Source organism: Heterodontus francisci, chromosome 14, assembly GCF_036365525.1.
Source record: "Heterodontus francisci isolate sHetFra1 chromosome 14, sHetFra1.hap1, whole genome shotgun sequence".
Taxonomy (NCBI): Eukaryota; Metazoa; Chordata; class Chondrichthyes; order Heterodontiformes; family Heterodontidae; genus Heterodontus; species Heterodontus francisci.
In genome coordinates, this window is record NC_090384.1 from 71,295,601 (window position 1) to 71,310,346 (window position 14,746).

The 14,746-nt window shown below is 38.2% G+C and overlaps 1 protein-coding gene across 1 annotated transcript; it reads left to right on the forward strand.

Moving 5' to 3' along the window:
- The first annotated feature begins 2,116 nt into the window (after nucleotides 1–2,116).
- Nucleotides 2,117–10,916, forward strand: rag1 (recombination activating 1). The gene is made up of 2 exons (XM_068046440.1): nucleotides 2,117–2,204; nucleotides 4,567–10,916. Exon 2 carries the CDS (start codon nucleotides 4,586–4,588, stop codon nucleotides 7,718–7,720), a length of 3,135 nt encoding a protein of 1,044 aa, XP_067902541.1. The 5' UTR covers nucleotides 2,117–2,204; nucleotides 4,567–4,585; the 3' UTR covers nucleotides 7,721–10,916.
- The last annotated feature ends 3,830 nt before the right edge of the window (nucleotides 10,917–14,746 follow it).

The window sequence follows — 14,746 nt, forward strand, 5'->3', positions numbered from 1 at the left end:
AATGGCCAATTTACCTATCAACCTGCAAGTCGTTGGCATGTGGGAGGAAACCGGAGCACCCGGAGGAAACCCACGCAGACACAGGGAGAACTTGCAAACTCCGCACAGGCAGTACCCAGAATTGAACCCGGGTCGCTGGAGCTGTGAGGCTGCGGTGCTAACCACTGCGCCACTGTGCCACCCAAAACGTTAAAATGGGAAAAAGAAATGTTATAGTAAATATCTAAGTCAAATGGTCATTTTTTTTATTTTAAAAAAAGGAAGGAGAAAAGCCATTCAAACATTGTCGGTCATCCTGAATATAAGACAATTTTCAGGGTTTTCATTCTTCCCAAGATCTAGGCACTCCCTCAGTTTCTAGTGAATTATTCAATAGTGGCTACATTCACTTGGTAGTAGTTTAATCCATGATGGAGAGGTTGCGTAGCTTGTGCTTTCCTCAGGTCACGATCCTGGTCCCTGGTTCTTGGCTTCTGCACATAGAATTTCCCCACCTCCTTCTTCTCCAATCCCTGCATAATTTATCATGATTCCCTCCTCCCCATCACAATCCTTTTCCAATGAAAATAAATTGAGCTCACCAAGTCTCTCGGCATTTACATCAATATAAGTGCTGGAAGCAGGTCCTGTTACCACACTGAATAATGCCAAAGCTATTGATGCTAAAGTTATTTTGTCACTAGGGAGAACAGACAGTAAGCAAAGAGAGCAGACATCTCCATTCACAATACATACAGTCAAAACATGTTTTTGGTATTCTTTTCAACAGTAGTGCATTTGAAATATTATCATAAGCTGAGAAGAAACCAATGATTTCAGATATTTCGATTTGTGTCAGTTTGTGTATATTTGTTACTGGGGAAATTTATTGTACATCAGTAATCTTTGCAGATTAACAGATATTAGCACTGTCTAATAGTTATAATGATTTTTTCAATAAAGAGTAGTGCAAGTTTACAAATTGGGTTTACAGATATACAGCCAAAGAGATGTTAAGAGTTTTGCAGTGCATTCACATTTCCCAACTGTAGCATTGATGCAAGGGGCAAAACTACTTTGCATCAATGCTAAACTTGGAATGTAAATCAGGAGTGAAGAATTGAACAGACTCTGAAGTGAATTGAGTGAGTCTCCCTCATCCAGAGCCTGCTTTACTCCAGTGTCAGCTTGGGACCTGGCTCCAAATACAGGCTGCATTATTGCTGTAACTGTAATGTTGGTGAAAAGTGAAATGCACCAACAAAGATTTGTTAAAAATATTTAAAACGCAAGTAATTCAGTTAAATTTTTGTATTCTGAGAATCCTAGAGAAGTAACTTCTGGCTTTCTGAAGGTCATGTTTACTGCAGTGATGTGTGGGTTTAGTCCCCTTGAATAGTCCGTGGAAGGACTGGCTAAATGCATTAAATGTCCTTTTCTCATTTCTTTCATATATTTTTTAGGAACCTACATCTTATCACATGCATGTTCTGCGCAGCCTTTGTCCAGAAAATTGAAAAAAACCACTAATTTAAAAAGCATATTTATTACGAATGCACAGCTAGATAAAGACAGGCAGTAAATACAGAAAGAAAATCGTTTGAAATTTTTAATCTTTCTTCAATCAGCAGAAGTATTCATCATTTAAATGGCATTTACTGTAAATGCCCCAATATATTGAGAAACAAGTTGCAGAGAAACATTGTGAAGCTGAACCAATCCACAAGATGGCAGCATCTTGCACGTCTACAACCAAAGGAGGTAGAGTACTGCAGTAAATTAGGGTAAAGTTTGCTGGTGCTGGAGAGGGAATACATTAAGAAATAACAATGGGAAATAAATAATAGAATCATAAAATTCTAACAATAAAGAAAAGATAACTATTTAGATTGTACATATAATACAAGAAAGTAATGAAAAGTAGAAAGCAAAATAAACAACTGATATAAGATTAAAAGAAAGTAAAAATCAAGACTGCAAAAACTATATAAAGCATTACTTAATGTAATAATGGAGAAAATGATACACAAAGTAACATTCACGGTTTAGGAGTGTGGTTAAGTGTGACCGTTGGTTTCGGAGTGACATGATAAAGAGGCAGGCCACCACATCAGCTGCCACAGAAGATACTAGAAAAGGTAGAGAGTTCCTGTTATTTCAGAGTTTACTTCATGGTTTGGAACAGATGGGAGCCTTCTCTGAAAAACACATTCTGTGAGAGAAAGGTAACGTAGAGATTGACATTGCTATCAATCTTTGTACAACGACTGCTTTAACTTAATGTAGAGTTATTTTAGAAGAATTGTAACCAATGTTCTTGTAGGTTTATCTATCCTAAGTTGTATAGCTAAATGTTACTGTGGAATATATACCTTGTATTTATTAATGGGATAGGTATAGTATAGGCTAGTATGTAAGTCGATAAGGAGTTGAGCAAGAAACATCACATGGCCAGTTTAATTGATTTTATATTTAGATGCTTTTTTATTGAAGTATTTTAAAGCTTCACAAACCACTGACCACCTCCAGGCGCGTATCCATTGTCTCTCGAGATAAGGAGGCCCAAAAGAATTTTAAAGTAAGGAATATGCATCAAAAAGACTACTTTGCTCAGTTTTACAACTGATTGCTGCTTTCCTAACTGTTGTACTGGACATTGGAGCATATTGCAGTTTCATTACATTTTACATTAGAAGGAGTTCTAAGAAAAATGAGGCGAGATGGTGGGAAACACCCCATGAAAGGTGCAAAAATGGATCATTTTTATGAAATGAAGGGGACTAATTTCTTTAAAATTTACCACAGATGACTAATTTTTGAGAAAGTAGGCAGAGTTATTCTTCCATTCAGTTTGTTGCCTGCTTCTACCAAAACTCATTATACTATGATTAAGCCTCACTTTAATATTAACATTTGTAAAATATATTTCACACAAATGTCTTACAAGCTTCTGATATGTTTATTTCTGGTGTATCGAGTTTTCAAAACGTCTGAACCCATTGCCATTAATCTCCATGAAAGTGGCTTGATTAGGTTGTGAAGGTTTTGAATGAGTGGTTATTAAAAAAAGAAATATTTTAATGAAAGACTAGTTTCTGTTACCAGTTATTCTCTGACATGGTAGCACTGGAGTTTGGAAATTGCCAAATATGTCGTATTGTACCAATTTCAAAACTGATCACTGCAGACCTCTGACATGAAATGTGTTCTTTGGTTAAGTATGTAAAATAATATGAAAAACATTGTAAAAATTTAAGCTGTGTTGTACTGGTTTTGTAGGCCAGGTGGTGCAACTGTATCATTTTGTAGCCTTTCTCTTTCAGTAAGCTGGTTGAAATCTAGGCTAGGATCTGTGCAGATGTGACGTATTACTGATGGCTGTTATTAATCTCAAGCAATATTTCTTTCAGTCTAATCCTCTGTCTACTTTCAAGAGATATAAATTCACAGTATGAAATTGATACATTGCAGATGATTCAAAAATACTGTGTGGCTGTAGGCAACAGATAGAGATCAAAATATTACTCCTGAGGATGATATAAATAACTGAATGTGTGTTAATCTCATTACACAAAATGAGATTTTGTTTGTTTCATCATGAAAAGATCTAAGAGGTAATGAGTGAATCTTATGATTTTGATCATTCTTACAGATTTGAGTCACTGTAACCTAAGGGAAAATATTTCACCACAGTCCGACAATTGCAGTTGTTATTAATTTTGTGACAATTTAAGATTTATTTCCACAAATCTTTGGGTTTCTGTCTTTTGTTAAATACTCAAGTTAGCAGTAGCCCCTTTTGTGCAATTTATCAGTTATATTGTCTGCAGATACCATTGATAAAAGACTATAGGCCATTAGCAAGCAGCAGAGATGCCTGTTCCGTTTGTGTAATGTAATTGGTTTGCAGTCAATTGTGTTTTCTTTTTCGAACCTAAGGAAATTATCTTAAGTTGAAGGGATAAACGAGCAAAGTGGGCAAATCTGATTGGAACTGTTTAGCTATGTGGAGGTAAATACAGACTGCTTGGGTTTGTTATCTTGTAACTTTTATATATTTCTATGTATTTATAAACATGCAAAAGTGAGCTTTGGCATATGAAAGCTGCAGTGAGAATCTTAAATGTACAAAATAAAGCTCTTGTACTAACTGGCAATTTTTTTCTATATTTTTTCTTCCTGAGCTAAATTATACATTTTTCATCATCAAAGATCTTAGGTGTAACTTTAACCTAACTTGCCCGACAGGTAAAGAGGATGGAGTCGATTGTCCATCTTATACCCTGCCCGAATTTACTCTTCATTTAATGTAAAATGATCAGCTTACCCAACCTGTCAGATTCCTACCAGGTGGGTTAGGTTAACATTATGTGCCCTTACACTGGATGTGATGGTCGTTTATTGATTTTACTGAATCAGAGTCCAATTTTAGGACAGCTCTAACATTGTAAAATATAACTATCTGAATAATGAAAAATTAGAATGCAGGAGTTGTAAATTAGCATTGAATATGAAGCTGTCTTGCTCCTGAAGCTGTTGAACTGTAATCCTATTTTAATCAATAATTACTTTTTATATTTCTGTTAGGTACCGATGTTTAATTGAAATGGAGATGCCTCTGCAAATGATACCTGAAGATTTCAGACATTTAGAAACCATGTCTTTCATAAATGAACAGAAGGAAACCACGGTTTCAATGGAAAAGCTTTGTGATACAGAGACTGTTGTGCCAGTTCATGGCTTTTTGTGGCAATCCTCATCTTCTCAAAGCAAACCAGTGGGAACTATGCCATTGGAAACATTGCCTTTGGACAAGAAAACTTTGGAAGATAAGTCTCTGGAACAGATGCCTTTAGATGTTAACCCATCAAAAAACAAGTTCTGCGACTTTAGACAAACGGAAGCAAAATCTTTGGAAGAACATATATTCCGATTACGAAAGCTCTGTCGCATTTGTGGAGCTTCCTTTAATACCAACAGTTATGACATGAAATACCCGGTTAGTGGTCCTGTTGATGATGTCACACAAGAGGTTCTCAGGAAAATGGGATACGGAGACTGTTTTTGGCCAGAACTCATTCGTAACACATTTAGGTTAGATGTCAAGACAGATACAGAAGCCAGATATCCCACCCATTTCTGCTACAACTGCTGGCGGATTATCATACAGACAATTAACAACACAACTAATGAAGATGCATTCTTCCCTATCAGCACAATTGTTGAGTGGAAGCCACATTCCAATCTTTGTAGCATTTGCAACTTTTCAAGTGGGACTCGCAAACGAAAAGGTCTCAAACGAAGTCCACCAGTCACAAAGAAGCCCAAAGTAACAGTTGATGCTCCAATCAGACCGAGAGTCATCAAAAGAAAAGATCAACAAAATAGTATTTTATTGGCTAAAAAGATTGTCAACTGCAAGAAGATCCACCTAAATTCAAAACTCCTTGTACTTGATTATCCAAATAACTTTATCCAGTCAGTGTCATGTCAGGTTTGTGAGCATTTACTTGCTGACCCTGTGCAATCACCATGCAAGCACCTTTTCTGCAGAACATGTATTCTCAAATGTACTGCAGTTCTGGGCAAGTATTGTCCAGTTTGTAGGTTTCCTTGTGGTCCTGCAGAGTTCATAAGCCCAGTTAAGTCATTCATAAATGTTCTCAATTCACTAGTTCTAAAATGTCCAGTGACAGACTGTGAAAAGGAGGTGAAACTAAGTGAGTTTTCTAACCATGCCCAAAATCACAAAGAAACAAGAATGAAATATGCTTACTCACCAGTAAACAAGGGTGGCCGTCCACGGCAGCATTTGCTCTCTTTAACCCGAAGAGCTCAAAAACATCGTCTGCGAGATCTCAAACTTCAGGTAAAGGCTTTTGCAGACAAAGAAGAAGGTGGTGATGTGAAGTCTGTATGCCTTACCCTGTTTTTGCTAGCACTGAGAGCTGAAAATGAACACAGGCAAGCAGATGAGTTGGAAGCTGTAATGCAGGGTCGAGGATCAGAATTGAAGCCAGCAGTCTGTCTTGCCATTAGAATTAATACATTTCTGAGTTGCAGTCAGTATCATAAAATGTATAGGACAGTCAAAGCAACTACTGGGAAGCAGATCTTCCAGCCGTTGCATGCACTCCGAAATGCAGAAAAAACATTGCTGCCAGGTTATTGTTCATTTGAATGGCAGCCTCCTCTAGCAAATGTTTCCACAAACACTGAAGTGGGAATAATAGATGGGCTGAGTGGTTGGGCACAATGTATTGATGATTACCCAGTGGAAACAATTTCAAGACGATTCAGGTATGATGTGGCACTTGCTTCAACTGTGAAGGAGCTTGAGGACGATATTTTGGAAGGCTTAAAATGTCAAAAAATTGATGAGTTTGTGAGTGGACCATTTACTGTTGTAATCAAGGAATCTTGTGATGGAATGGGGGATGTCAGTGAAAAACATGGATGTGGTCCAGCAGTTCCAGAAAAGGCAGTGAGGTATTCCTTTACAATCATGAGTATAAGTGTGATGAATGAAAACAATGAAAAAGTGAAAGTGTTTGAAGAGTTAAAACCAAATTCTGAGTTGTGCTGCAGACCACTTTGCCTGATGTTAGCAGATGAATCTGACCATGAAACGTTGACAGCAATACTGGGCCCAGTAATCGCTGAAAGAGAAGCCATGAAGACTAGCGATTTAATCCTTGAAATTGGAAATTTGCACAGATCTTTCCAATTTATCTTTAGAGGCACAGGGTATGATGAGAAACTTGTACGTGAAGTTGAAGGCCTTGAAGCCTCGGGCTCTATTTATGTATGCACATTATGTGATGCCACTCGAAGTGAGGCTTCACGGAATTTGGTCCTTCATTCCATAACTAGGAGCCATGGAGAGAACTTAGAACGCTATGAAATTTGGCGTTCAAATCCATATCATGAGACAGCTGAAGAGTTACGTGATAGAGTGAAGGGGGTTTCAGCAAAACCATTTATTGAAACTCAGCCCTCTATAGATGCCTTGCATTGCGATATTGGAAATGCAACAGAATTCTACAGACTTTTCCAGGATGAGATTGGGGAGATGCACAAGAATCCTCATTCATCTAAGGAGGAAAGAAAAAGGTGGCAAGCAATGCTCGATAATCACTTAAGAAAAAAGATGAATCTGAAACCTGTCATGAGGTTGAATGGAAACTTTGCAAGAAAACTGATGACCAAAGAGACTGTAGAAGCTGTGTGTGAATTGATTCCATCTGAAGAAAGGCGAGAAATTCTCAGAGAGCTAATGCACCTTTATCTTCTTATGAAACCAGTGTGGCGTACCACATTTCCAGTTAGAGAATGCCCAGATCTTCTTTGTCAGTACAGCTTTAATTCCCAGAGATTTGCAGAGCTGCTTCATACAAAGTTCAAGCACAGATATGAAGGGAAGATCACCAACTACCTACATAAGACTTTGGCTCACGTTCCTGAGATCATTGAAAGAGATGGCTCTATAGGCGCATGGGCAAGCGAAGGGAATGAATCAGGCAACAAACTATTTCGGCGTTTCAGGAAAATGAATGCAAGGCAGTCCAAATGTTATGAATTGGAAGATATTTTGAAACATCACTGGCTGTACACTTCAAAATATTTACAGAGGTTCATGGATGCACACAATGCATTGAAATATGCAAAGTGTGCTTCTGTACAACCTGAAGTAATCAGCCAAGATAATACAATACCTGAAGATGATTCCATTGATAGTTAGGCTGAATTATTGGAGTTGAAATTGGTTCCAAGTATCTTTAACCACAGAAGACTATGAACAGTCTATAGGATGTGGGCAGTTGGACTTACCATCGCCAAGCTTGGTAAGCAAAGTTGGCATTGATGACAAAGTCCCAACAGTATTATCAAAAGACTGTGGTCAGTGTAGTGTTGGACAGGCTCATTGACAAATATATGTGTCAACTGCAGCCAGAATAAAAAGTGTTCACACGTGAGTGAACCTTTCTATAATATTTGGACCAGGTTAGATGTTCACAGAAAGCAGCAATGTTGGTTAGATTCTTTGCTTAGATGTGAAAGAAAAGTGAGCAAGAAAATAACATGTTAAATAATGCGGCATTTTATCAGATAAAGGAGTGGATAATATTTTCTGAATGCAGAATCCAAACTTATTAAAATCAACAATGGCAGGTTTATTGTTGGAAGGGAAATGGTGATAATGGTAGTGCTTTGCTGTGTTTTTCTGTATTTTTATCCAGCCATTTATTGATTTGTTTTGGCAAATAATGTATAAGTGTCTAAGATTAAACTTATTGTGATTATTTTTACAATTAGATTGGAAGATAAATGGGAACAAGTGATTACTGTGCTATTTCACAAAAATATTTTTTTAAAAGAGATTTGCAATAAGTTACTGTGCTCCTATGTCATCAACTAATCTGATTTGATTTGTTTTGAATTACTAGTGGATCGCCTGTGTATAAGGGCAGGAGCATAATACTATGTAAGGCATGTAATGCATCATATTCTGCTGGAAAAGGGCAGCTATGTATAACTTAATGAATTCTGTTAAGGCAATTAAGTGTAGTTGCTATGCCTTCCTTAGTCAATTAGAGGTTAATTGGTCTTAGACGGATCTTCAGGTCAATTACAGGTCAGACTGACTTTGTATTTTTATATTTTTTTAAGGTTTACTTCCTAAAATTAATTAGATATTTTCTGTTGGCGGGGAAGTTTCTCTGTACATTGGGAATTGTTAATTTTTATTTTATATGCTCTTTCTCTCATTTAATTTTTTTTAAAGTGCAATGCAGAATTGGGATATGTAACTTTTGTCACATCTAAAATATAACCAACACACCTTCAAATTTTTATCTATATACAGTACAAGCAGATCTCCCACGGAGTAACCCATGGTTACATATTCTGCTTTATTACAATAGAAGCATTATCAACAAGGTGTGATGGGAAAAGTGCCACAAGAAGCAAGTGTGACTCTTATGGGAAGTATGCACTATGTACAAGACATTTAAGAGTAGAAAATGGTACACGTTGCACCAGTTATTTGCCATAAAACTGGCATAAAGTATACAATTTGCACAGGCACTGGTCCCACTGTTAGATTTGTGAGCCCATTTTTTTCAGGAATCCTACTTGATTATGTGAGTTAGGGATCTAATGCCTGCTAAAGGACACCTTTGAAAAACTAATGATTGATCGCTGCCTTATTTAAGATTTTTCAGCGGCCATTGCATCTGCCAACCAAAGGTATGCATTTAAAATTTTGTTTTTCAAAAGGACATCCTGTGGATCCAGCTGAAGCAGGAGTACTCCTCCAACTCCACAGGGGACCACTTTAGCTTGCACCAACCTTCCTCTTGGGACTTACCTGAGGGCCACTGTTGCCAGTGTAGACGGCTTGAAATTGATCCCTTGTGTCATGCGAGCTGCCTTTGGAGGCAGGAGCAGCACCGACAGCTCACCACAATTATTCAGATGAGGCCTGAGGACTAATTTCTTTCAGTCCTTGGGTCACTTGCTTAGGGAATGCGCTGAGCCATCCTTTGTTCATAAATATATTAAAATTATTGCTTTTATCATTTACTTCCTATAAGCATCACGCTTCATTCTAGTCACAGTTTAGCTGTCCATTTCAGACGTCACACTTTGGATGTCAAACTTTAACGTATGAGCAACCTTATAGGGGGTGTGCTAGTATGATTGGTATATATATATAGATGCTGGTGGAACCTATGCATTTAATGTTATAATTTTGTCATATTTTATGTGCCTATTGCATTGTGACATTAGCTTGGCCATTATGGGGCCACAGTATTTTTTTTTAAATGCTCGCTTCTGCTTATTGAAGGGTGAGAAGTACTTTTATTAGTCGCCTTCTACAGAAAAACAATAAAGGCTTGACAACGTAAAGCACTTGCTTCATGGAAGAAAGAGCAAAGAAGTTTTAAAACTTTGGCAAGCTAGGATTTATTTTCCAACTTTAAAATATAAAGGAATAAAATAAATCAAAAGCTGCAGTGCCACTGGAATGACATTATTCCAAGATCTGATTTTGGCTCAGAACACTGGGAAAACACACCACAAATGCATAATTTTCTTTTCTCATGCCAGTACTCAATTTTGTACTTGGTTTTCTTCTGTCCAAAGCTAAATGTTAAAATACTAGGCCCCAATGAACGGACACCACATTACCGAGCCTATTTTTAATCACATGCTGCAAAGTGAAATTAGCATGTAGCTTACTGTTTCGCAAGAAGCTGTTGCAGTGCTGCTGCCATTGTTTGTTCACCAGTAGTAGAGTAATAACAGTGGGATTGAACATCTAAAAGCAATGTGAATGCAAGCTAAAGTTGCTGTGTCTATTGACAGGCGAAAGAAGGTTTGATTAATGATGTGCCAAATTTATATTAATGCATATTAGCAAAGCAGATTTTAACTGAGCTTAACTCAAGTGCAAGATATTATCTAGTTTAGGACAGGAAAAATGTTCTTATAATAGATTGCAGAATAGTTTGCATTTTATAATACATTTAATCCTTAATTTTGTTAAAGTAATAGATTCTCATGCGTTGAAATTTTTTTTATTAGTCATATATATAATCAGGTTTGCAGAATTGTTTATTTTCAATGTTATAATGCCTATAAAGTTTCACAGGGATTGGATGCTTATCATATTGTATTATTGAATTTTACTGTAATCTATTGCATGTTCAGGATTTTTTTCTGCATTTGAAGCAAATTTTGATATTAAAAAACTTTGTGTTTTCATTGAGCCAGGCCTAAACAAGTTTGCAGTATTGCTTGTTGTCATCTGTATTTAATCACTATGCACTCTATTAAAGGTAACAAGATGGTAAGCAGTCAAATACATGAGTATATACTGTGATACTTCTACTTATTGCAATTGTCAACCTTTGTTTTTTTTCAAATAAAGATTTACAGCTTTTAAACATTTTGTTGTGTGCAATTTGTAATTTATGTTTTCTAGTTGTGTACATTCAGCTTTATTAGAATTTACCTGTCGACTAAATCGTCTGGTAGTGGTCAACATTTGATTCTTCTGGCTGAGAAATTAGACTTCTGCCTAAAACGAGTCTGAAGTCTGTGGACAACTGCTTTGCACGATGGTTAGTCCAGCATGTGGCCCAAACCAAATTCAGGTTTGGGCCTCATTTAGATGCCACTGGCGAGTTGCAAGTGCCACATAGGTACCCTGTTGCAGCTCGCTGGATCTGGGAGGGAAGGAAACCATCCAGATCTTATGTCCAGGGCTTTGGAAAGGAGATGATGGTGAGGGAGGGGGCTGAAGGAATCTTGAACAGACCAGTGTTCTTCTGTAGATCCAAGAGAAGCATGGCACATGCTCCACCCATTTGTCACAGAATTTTGCATTTGGGGTCCTAGTCCCAGCAAAGCACCCTTATTTGTATATTTAAGTAGCCTTACAACTGTTTCAAGTGTGTGGACTGATCACTCATTTAAAGGCCCACTTAAAGATTGCATCAGGTGGGATTTGGATATCTGAGAGGCGGCCAAGGCTCCCCCTCCCCATCACCGATTAACTGATGGTTACACATTTTGCACCACAAAATGGGCGGCCATGGGTTGAATTTCTCGCCCCATATATTAGCATTATTAGTCAGCTCATCTGTCAGTTACCTGGTTAACTGGTAACCAATTCACAATAGGTTCGGAATGTTCATGTGAAAATAATTAAACACCAGCGATATGATCAGAGTTTCAAAACCGGGCGATACAATGCATTAGTATCTCAATACAAAATAGTTCTTTTCCTCCATCAATTTTCTTTCCTCTCAAAAAGGTATCGGTACAGATTTTGCTAAAAAAAATGGTGTGTGAACAGCAAACACCATTATTAATGTCAAACCAGCCAACAACTTGTAGCAAGGAAGAAATATCTTGTGAATTGGGAATCATCACATGTTGCTGGACTATTCGTGTCACTTTGTGAAAACAGCATCTTGCACTTAACTACCCTGTGATTTTCCTGAAGATGCTGCATTTGCACAATAGTTATTCACTAAACACGCCACAGATAGTTAAGTTTAGTAATTAACAGTACAAGAATATGAGAACATAAGAAATAGGAGAAGCTGAAGGTCATATGGCCCCTCAAGTTTGCTATGGAATTCAATACGGATAAATGGGGCATTTTCGGGTTGGCAAGCTGTAACTGGTGGAGTGCCACAGGGATCAGTGCTGGGGCCTCAACTATTTATAATCTATATCAATGATTGGATGAAGGGACCAAATGTATGGTTGCTAAATTTGCTGATGGCACAAAGATTGGTCAGAGAGTAAGCTGTGAAGAGGACATAAAGAGCCTACTAATATAGATAGGTTAAATGAAAGGGCAAAAATATGGCAGATGGAGTATAATGTGGGAAAATGTGATTTGTCTACTTTGGCAGGAAAAATAGAAAAGCAGAATATGATTTAAACAGGTAGAGATTGCAGGACTCTGCAGTGCAGCGGGATCTGGGTGTCCTAGTACATGGTTCACAAAATGTTAGTATGCAGGTACAGCAAGTGATTAGGAAGGCAAATGGAATGTTGTCGTTTATTGCAACGGGAATGGAATATAAAAGTAGGGAAGTTTGCTACAGTTGTACAGGGTGTTGGTGAGACCACATCTGGAGTACTGTGTACAGTTTTGGTCTCCTTAAGAAAGGATATAATTGCACTAGAAGCAGTTCAGAGAAGGTTCAAGTGACCTATTCCTGGGATGAAGGGGTTATCTTGTGAGGAAAGGTTGGACAGTTTTGGCCTGTATCCATTGGAATTTAGAAGAATGAAAGGTGATCTTATTGAAACATATGAGCCTGAGGGGTCTAGACAGGGTGGATGCTGAAAGGATGTTTCCCCTTATGGGAGAGACTGGAACTAGGGGACACAGTTTAAAAATTAGAGGTCTCCCATTTAAGACAGAGTTGAGGAGAATTTTTTTCTCACAGATGGTTGTTAGTCTGTGGAATTCTCTTCTCCAGAGAGCAGTGGAGGCAGAGTCATTGAATATTTTTAAGGCTGAGTGAGATAGATTCTTGATTGACAAGGGAGTCAAAGGTTATGGCAGGTAGACGGGAAAGTAGAGTTGAGGCCACAATCAGATCAGCCATGATCTTATCAAATGCTGGAGTAGGTTTGAAGGGCTGAGTGGTCTACTCCTGTTCCTAATCCATATGTAATAAGATCACGGCTGAACTTCTACATCGATTGTACTTTCCTGCCCTATCCCCATATCCCTTGATTCCCTTTGTGGCAAAAATCTATCGATCTCAGTCTTGAATATACTCATCAAGTCAAGCATCCACAGCCCTTTGGCTAGTGAATTCAGAGAATCACAGAATTGTTACAGTGCAGAAGGAGACCATTCGTCTCACCATATCTGCCGGCTCTCCGAAACAACAACTCACTTAGTGCCATTCTGCCACCTTTTCTTTGTAACCCTGCACATTCATCCTTTTCATATAATAGTCTAATTCCCTTTTGAATGCTTCAACTGAACCTGCCTCCACCACACTCTCAGGCAGTGCATTCTAGATCCTAACCACTCGCTGCGTGAAAAAGTTTTTCCTCATGCCGTTTTTGCTTTTCTTACCTTTAATTTATTTCTGTCCCCTCTTGTTCTCGATCCTTTCACAAGTGGGTGCAGTTTCTCCCTAGCTACTCTATCTAGACCCCTCATGATTTTGAATCCCTCTATCAAATCACCACTCAGCCTTCTCTTCTCCAAGCAAAACAGTGCTAACTTCTCCAATCTATCTTCATAACTGAAGTTCCTCATCCCTGGAACCATTTTCATGAATCTTTTCTGTACTTTGTCCAATGCCCTCACATCTTTCCTAAACTGCGGCACCCAGAACTGGACGCAATACTCGAGCTGAGGCCGAACTAGTGTCTTATATATGTTCAACATAACCTCCTTGCTCTTGTATTCTATGCCCCTATTAATAAAGCCCAGGATACTGCATGCTTCATTAACCGCTTTGTCAACCTGTCCTGCCACCTTCAATGAATTATGCACATATATACCCAGGTCCTTCTGCTCCTGCACCCCCTTTAGAATTATACCCTTTATTCTATATTATCTCTCCATGTTCTTCCTACCAAAATGAATCACTTCACATTCCTCAGCATTGAACTTCATCTGCCACCTATGCACCCATTCCAACAACTTGTCTATGTCCTTTTGGAGTTCTACACTATCCTCCTCACAGTTCTCAATGCTTCCAAGTTTTGTATAATCTGCAAATTTTGAAATTGTGCCCTGTACACCAAGGTCTAGGTCATTAATATATATCAGGAAAAGCAAGGGTCCCAACACTGATCCCTGGGGAACTCCACTACAAACCTTCCTCCAGCCTGAAAAACATCCATTAACCACTACATTTTGTTTCCTGTCACTCAGCCAATTCCATATCCATGTTGCTACCGTCCCTTTTATTCCATGAGCTGTAACTTTTCTCACACGTCTGTTGTGTGGCACAGTATTAAACACCTTTTGAAAGTCCATGTATACCACATCAACTGCATTGCCCTCATCAACCCTCTCTGTTACCTCCTCAAAAAACTCTAAAAAGTTGGTCAAACATGATTTTCCCTTAAAAACTCCATGCTGGTTTTCTGTAATTAACTCACATTTGTCCATGTGACTATTAATTTTGTCCCAAATTACTCTTTCTAGAAGTTGCCCCAGCACCGAAGTTAAACTGACTGGCCTGTAGTTGCTGGGCTTATCTTTACA

Excerpts from the sequence above, each read along its gene's own strand:
- rag1 (XM_068046440.1), top strand. The coding sequence starts at position 4,586 with ATGGAGATGCCTCTGCAAATGATACCTGAAGATTTCAGACATTTAGAA.